This window comes from Macrobrachium nipponense, chromosome 13 (assembly GCF_015104395.2).
Source record: "Macrobrachium nipponense isolate FS-2020 chromosome 13, ASM1510439v2, whole genome shotgun sequence".
Classification (NCBI taxonomy): Eukaryota; Metazoa; Arthropoda; class Malacostraca; order Decapoda; family Palaemonidae; genus Macrobrachium; species Macrobrachium nipponense.
The window spans coordinates 19,785,478-19,792,977 of record NC_087206.1 but is presented as its reverse complement, the minus strand read 5'-3'; the positions used below and the strand labels follow the sequence as shown (position 1 = coordinate 19,792,977).

General features: G+C 36.3%; 1 protein-coding gene across 1 annotated transcript in view; it reads left to right on the top strand.

Annotated features, from left to right (window-relative positions):
- LOC135225434 (matrix-remodeling-associated protein 5-like) overlaps positions 1-7,500 on the top strand; it is a 131,854-nt gene that overhangs the window by 101,226 nt on the left and 23,128 nt on the right. Inside the window, 3 exon segments of the mRNA XM_064264759.1 lie at positions 4,086-4,283; positions 6,266-6,360; positions 6,362-6,527. Coding sequence (XP_064120829.1) covers positions 4,086-4,283; positions 6,266-6,360; positions 6,362-6,527 — 459 coding nt within the window.

The window sequence follows — 7,500 nt, the reverse complement described above, 5'->3', positions numbered from 1 at the left end:
TGGGATTTCAATATCTATTTTTTTAAGCGAGAAAATAAAACCATTAACCAATATAAAGTTTCAGTTATTTTCCAGATTAAGTCTAATCAAGTCAAATAGGTTTATTATTCTTCTTGAAATGAAAACCACAGCTATTACGTTATATTTATATCTTTGCCAGTACTAGTGACCAGTGTAATCATACGAAGTCACATGAGTGGATAAGAGCTGAACATTCTTCCCTAAATGTCGCTTTCATTTCAGATGGATGTTTGTTACAATGATTTTGCTTAATTTTCTACTTAGACACAGTTTTGTAAAATGCTTAGAAGACAGAAATAAAGATTTCCATGAATTGATCTCAAATTTGTTAATCTACTAAAAGACCAAGAGCGGTCTGGATTAAGTAGTCTTTAGAATATAATGCCATTTATTTTATTGTACAAAATAAACAAACATTCAACTAAGATCAGCATATGTGAAAGAATAACTCACCAGGGAAAATAAACATAAATGATAAAACGATATAGAGAAATCACCTAAAATTATAAGGCTTAGGAGTTCTCATAACAAGATGGAAATAAAATATATTTATATATGGCAAGAGTCCTCAAAATAAGTTGGTAGCAAAGAAATAAATTTCGAACTAATACAAGAGAAAAAATATGCTCTTTGGTGGGTTGGTCTCTCTCTCTCTCTCTCTCTCTCTCTCTCTCTCTCTCTCTCAACATCCTCCTTTCCCCTTCCTTTCTCTGTGTTCAGTGTATGTTTTCTCCGTTCCCCTTTCAAACCAAAATCTGACATTGCTTGGTAAAAACCTGCTGCCGCAACGGAGTTATATAGGAAGGGTTCTATTTTTGTAGAGAAACGGAAAATGTAAGAGGAAAAGATGACAAGCTATTGAGAAGAGCTCTCTCTCTCTCTCTCTCTCTCTCTCTCTCTCTCTCTCTCTCTCTCTCTCTCTCTATGAGGTTTTGCGAGACTGTCGAAGATTTAGAAAAACATACTTTTCTCTGGAAATAACAATAAAAGCTGAGCAGGTGAGTGAATAATGATGGAAAATCAATAAAGATTTTAGGTTAAAGTGTTACTGTGGTATTGTCAAGTGCTTTCACTGAAAAGGTAAGATAGAGGTATTTCGCCATTGCTAAGGATAGAAACAAAAACTTCCGCAGAGAGAGAGAGAGAGAGAGAGAGAGAGAGAGAGAGAGAGAGAGAGAGAGAGAGAGAGTAAAACTCCTAACCAGATCAAGTTAATAATAAACTTCTTAACTCAAACTAATTCAGACATCGATAATAACAACTTTGAAGTTCCTCATCCCGCTTAATTTCAAACGACCCACACAGCTCCATAGCCACAAACAGCTCTGTGGACAAACGTCGGCGGTTCCCGTAGTTTTCATTAAGCTCCTCAAGCAACTGACGTCACTTAATCACTGTCTAGCCCTTCAATAGACCTGAAGAGTTTCAATAATGCAGTTCTACAATGGAAGTTTATGCACTTGTACCAGCCGCGACGAGGGTTAGTCTTAGTAGGCTATGTTTGCGCCTTGCAAAGAAGAAAATCGTTACTGAAAGTTACAATAGAACGTACAAAGGGTGTAACGCAAGTGGCAGCGTTACACCCCTTGTATGTTCCGTTGTAACTTTCCGTAACGATTTTTATCATTGTCAGGCAAAAGCATAACTCCAAGACTAACCCTCGTCATGGTTGGTATAAGTGTATAACGCTGATTGTAGAATTGCAGGTATTGAAGCTCTTCACTTTAAATTCTATTGAAGGGTTCTCAACCAGAGAGATTTCAGAGTTTCCGGGAGGCGGGAGTTGAGGGAGGGGTGACGGCGGGAAATTGTGACCACTGATTGGCGGGCTCAAACTGAATCTAGGACCACACAAAACGCAGTATGCATCGTTCCGCACTACTGATAGGTCACGCTGGGGTTTCTCTCCGCTAGCTTGTGGGTTTGTGTTAGTATTTTGTTGCATATTATTTGGAATGCAACTTTTGAGGCAGACAAATTGGAAATGGGCAGGGTATGGATGATATTCTGACATATGGTGAAAGGGTGATTAGGGCCAAAGAGTTGAGCACCAGTGGGCTATACAGTGATTAAACGACGTCAGTTGCTGCTTGAGGAACTTAATCAAAACTCCCGAGAACGGCGAAATTTATTAACAGAGCTATTAGTGGCTACGGAATTGTTTGGACCGTTTAAAATTATGGGGGCTGTGAAACATAGTTATCATATATCGATATCTTTCACAATTTTACTTAAGAAGTTTTAAATAGGTGCTTGAGAGCCAATGGGGTCAGTGAGGGAGGGAAATTTACCAATTTGAGACAGAAGAAAAAATGAAACCTAATCGCTGCCTTTACTGATTCAACCAAGTTGTGAGAATTTTGTTAATTTAAGGACATTTGGTAAGAGAATTGAAGAATGTTAGTTGTGCCTAATATTCTACTATATATACATATGCATGCATGCATACATACACACATACATACATCTATATATATATATATATATATATATAATAATCTATATATATATATATATGTGTGTGTGTGTGTGTGTGTGTGTGTGTGTATGTGTATGTATTTGATGACTGTAAATTTTTCCTTTTCAGCATGGTAGCTCCCCAACCTTACAAAAGGGTATTATTTTCTTTTTTCAACGAATTCTTGCAATGATAAATGGCTGTCACTCCAACGCCTTCATTACTTCAACAATTGGGTTATAAATTATACAGTCAATTGACTGCAACCATCCGCAACAATTTAGCCAGAAGTCCAATATTATATCAAAAGGTTATTCATAATCATGCAAGGGTTTTTTTTCGTACTGAGTAATGAACTTCGAAACTGCCTGCGTGTGTATGCGTGTGTGCCTGTATGGTTGTGTGTGTGTGTGTGTGTGTGTGCGTGTGTGTGTGTCTGGATTGAAGTACAAGAAAGTTCCTGGGCATCAAACCCATTTTCTTGAACTCTCCGCTCTCATCCTAATGAGATCAATCTCACGTAATGTACCAAGTCAAGTCTCATTTTTTTTCTTCAATAACTTAGTTAACTCGCCTGAAGTGGGAGAGAGTAATATTCCTAATGGAATTACCTCGAGATCTCTCATTACGAAGGATAAAAATCACGAAGATCGCCGTTGTTACGACGGAAAACATATTGCAAATTTGCTATGTATTTGCATCGGCGGGGGTCGGGTTGGGTGGGAGGGAGAGCGGTATTGAAAAATGTTTTATTTCCAAATGAATCGTTGATTACCAGCGTGCATATTTGATGAAATGGCAACGGGATGAAAGGCAATGAAAAGCTTCCGTTAATTCGGCAATTAGAGAGATTTTTTTTCTGTTTTCAAAATGTTGAGGAATGGAATATGCAACGGAAGTTCGATCGGCTAAATTTGAATTTTCATTCCAGCATATGAATACATTTAGATGCATGTCGTCAATTCTTTTTTCTGATATATTTTGCATCGCCTGACACGAGTTCAATCTTTTCTTTTTTTTTAATACTGAAATATAAATGAAGATCTCTTATTTTTTTCAGTGAGAAATAATATTACTTATAAGCTCTGAATCAGCTTCTACGGATATGTGGTTTAATATTTTTATATTTATTTTTTGATACTGATGTCGAATGTTCGAATTTTCTCTCTGCCACCATAATTTTCAACCATTATATTTTTAGACTGCATATATATATATATATATATATATATATCTATATATATATATATATATATATATATATATATAATATATGTGTAGTGTGTGTGTGTGTGTGTGTGTGTGTGTGTGTGTGTGTGTGTGTGTGCGTGCGTGTGTGTGTGAGTGAGTGTGTGTGTGTCTGTCTGTGTAAATTTCTTTTTTTTTTACTTACGACTATATTTCGGCATGTTCGATATAAGAATGTGAACATTTCGACGACTATGAAAAAATATAAACAATTAATTTATCTAGTTTTGGTGCCAGTGAAAAAAGTAAAAAAAAAATTGAATAAGCTGTTAATAATTCAAGAGTTTAAATCCTTGTTCGATGCATAAACAATAACTTCACGATAATATCAATACCTCTTCCCCCCACCCCCCTTCAGGAGACCGTGAACTTCCTGACGACGAGTACATCCAGACGAACGCCACCGAGGTCGACCGTCCAAAGACCTGGATGGCCATGAGTTTCCTGACCCACACTTACGTCAAGGAGGACCACGGGCTGCCCCTCCGCTGCGTCTCTCTCCACCAGGCCTACCACAGGAAAGTGGAAGCTGTGGAGGCCATTATGGATGTTATGTGTAAGTAGGACTATTCCTTTTTAATCTTCTGTAAAAGAAAACTATTCGGATGGCTTTTCGTCTATCCGTCCGTATTTTTTCACTCCGCACTTTTTCTGTCCGCATTTTTTGTCCGTACTTTTTTCTGTCCGCACTTACTCTGTCCACACTGTTGTCTGTCCGCATTTTTCTGTCCGCACTTACACTGTCCCTACTTTTTTCTGTCTGCACTTTTTCTGTCCGCCCTTTGTTCTGTCCGCACTTTTTCTGTCCGCACTTTTTTCTGTCCGCACTTACTCTGTCCGCACTTTTTTCTGTCCGCACTTCTGTCTGAGCTTTTTTCTGTCCGCACTTCTTTTGTCCGAGCTTTTTCTGTCCACATTTTTTCTGTCCGTACTTACTCTGTGGCAGCAGTAAGAAAGATAACATAAAATCTAAAGTAAAAAGTATAGTATGCCCTTTTGGTTCTCATATACAATTGTGTAAACTTATTAACAAAAGCAACCAAAAACAACATAAATAAAACTAAATGAAGGTGATGGCCTGTGTTGCTTAAACTTATAGCGGTGCCGGATGCACGATCATGGCTAACTTTAACCTTAGATAAGATTAAAATTACTGAGGCTAGAGGGCTGCATTTTGTTTGATAATTGGAGGGTGGATGATCAACATACCAGTTTGCAGCCCTCTAGCCTCAGTACACTTAAAAGAGCTGAGGGCGGACAGGAAAAGGTCGGACATAAAAAGTGCGGACAGAAAAAAAGCGGACAGAAAAAAACGTACGGACTGAAAAAAAAGCGGACAGAGTAAGCGCGGACAGAAAAATACGGACAGAAAAAAGCTCAGACAGAAGCGCGACAGAAAAAGTGCGGACAGAAAAAGTACGGACAGAAAAAATGCGGTAAAATTCCAAAATTCATCTTATTTTACGTAAATTAGTGCTGGTGTATTATTTATATTAAGAAAAAACTCTTTCTCCTAATAGTTTACAGTCATTGTTGATGTAGTATATTCCTGTTTATAAAGCACACAATTCATCTTTGACAATTGCATCCTCTTATTTCTCTAATTCGTATTCAGCTGAATAATGTTGTTTTGAAATTAAGGGAGAAAAATAAAATGGGGGACGGAATATGAAGTGGATGTACGTAAATTATGAAGAAATTATTTGAGATTAGGGTTTCATGCTGAATTATGTTATCTTGTTGGAGACTTTTACATTCAACTTGGATAGGGTACTACTGAACTTGTTGAAGGGATTAATTAACTCGTGTTTGATGTTTCTTGTAACGCTATTATACTTGTCTTGAGACCAATTAAATCTTTTTTTGAAAGGCTTTTGATATATATATGATATATATATATATATATATATATATATATATATATATATATATATATATATAGATATCTATGTATATATAATATATATATATATATATATATATATATATATATATATATATATATATATAATATAAGTCTATATAGATATCTATATATATATATATATATATATATATATATATATATTATATATATATCATATATATAGATATATATATATATATATATATATATATATAAATCTATTCTATATATATATATAATATATATATATATATAGATATATATATTATATAATATATATAATATATATAATATTATTATATATATATATCTATATGATATATCTATATAAAGATATATATATATAATATATATATATATATATATATATATATATATAAATTATTTATACATGCACTAGACATTAAACGTGCAATAATAGAATATATAGAAACTTATTGAGAATGACTAACAAGCCCTCATAAGAAAAACCCATCACATACACACACACACACACGCATACACGCAAACACACACACACACACACACACACACAGACACACACACATATATATAATATATTATATATATATATATATATAGTATATATATATATATATATATATATATATAGATATATAAACGCATTCCAGACGCCCCAACCGTGAACTTGGAAGGAGCGCCTATGAGAGACATAGAGGAATACATCGACACCGTCAGCCTTAGGTGCATAGCCAACGCCAACCCACCCAGCCAGCGTCGTCTGGAGAGTCCTGGGGAGGATGGACGTCGTCAGCTTCGATCCGGAAATCACTTTCAATCCAGCCACGAGGAAAAATTCGGGCATCTACACTTGCGAGGCCAGGAACTCCATAGGCTCGTCTGATCCCGTCTCCGTCAAAGTGGATGTTAAATGTAAGTATCATTCCTCTCTCTCTCTCCTTCTTCTCCTCTCTCTGCTCTCCTCTCTCTTCTCTCTCTCTCTCTCTCTCTCTCTCTCTCCAGTGAAAAAGAAACTGTAGCTTATGAATCTCTCTTCTCTCGTGACAGATTCTATCCTCTCTCTCTCTCTCTCTCTCTCTCTCTCTCTCGCTCTCTCTCTCTCTCAGGGAAAAAATAAACAGTAGCTTAAGAAATTCTCTTCTCTCATAAACAGATTATTATCCTCTCTCTCTCCAGAGAAGAAAGAACTGCAGTCAATGAAACTCTCTTCTCTCATATACTGATTATAATCTCTCTCTCTCTCTCTCTCTCTCTCTCTCTCTCTCTCTCTCTCCTCTCTCTCTCTCTCAGGGAAAAAGAAACTGTAGCATATGAAATCTTTCCTCTCTCATGTACAGATTACTATTCTCTCTCTCTCTCTCTCTCTCTCTCTCTCTCTCTCTCTCTCTCTCTTTTCTCTCTCTCTCAGGGAAAAAGAAACTGTAGCATATGAATCTTTCTCCTCTCATGTACAGATTACTATCTCTCTCTCTCTCTCTCTCTCTCTCTCTCTCTCTCTCAAGGGAAAAATAAACAGTAGCTTAAGAAACTTCTTCTCTCATAAACAGATTATTATCCTCTCCTCTCACTCCAGAGAAGAAAGAACTGCAGTCTAGGTATTACTCTCTTCTCTCAATATACTGCTGTTATCTCCTCTCTCTCTCTCTCTCTCTCTCTCTCTCTCTCTCTACTTCTTTCTCTCTCTCTCCAGGAAAAAGACAACTGTAGCTTATGAAATCCTGTCTTCTCTCATTGTACAGATTAATATTCTTCTCTCTCTCTCTCTCCCTCTCTCTCTCGTCTCTCTCGTCTCTCTCTCTCTCTCATCTCTCTCTCTCCGGGAGAAACTGTAGCTTATGAATCTTTCTTCTCTCATAATCAGATTATTATCCTCTCTCTCTCTCTC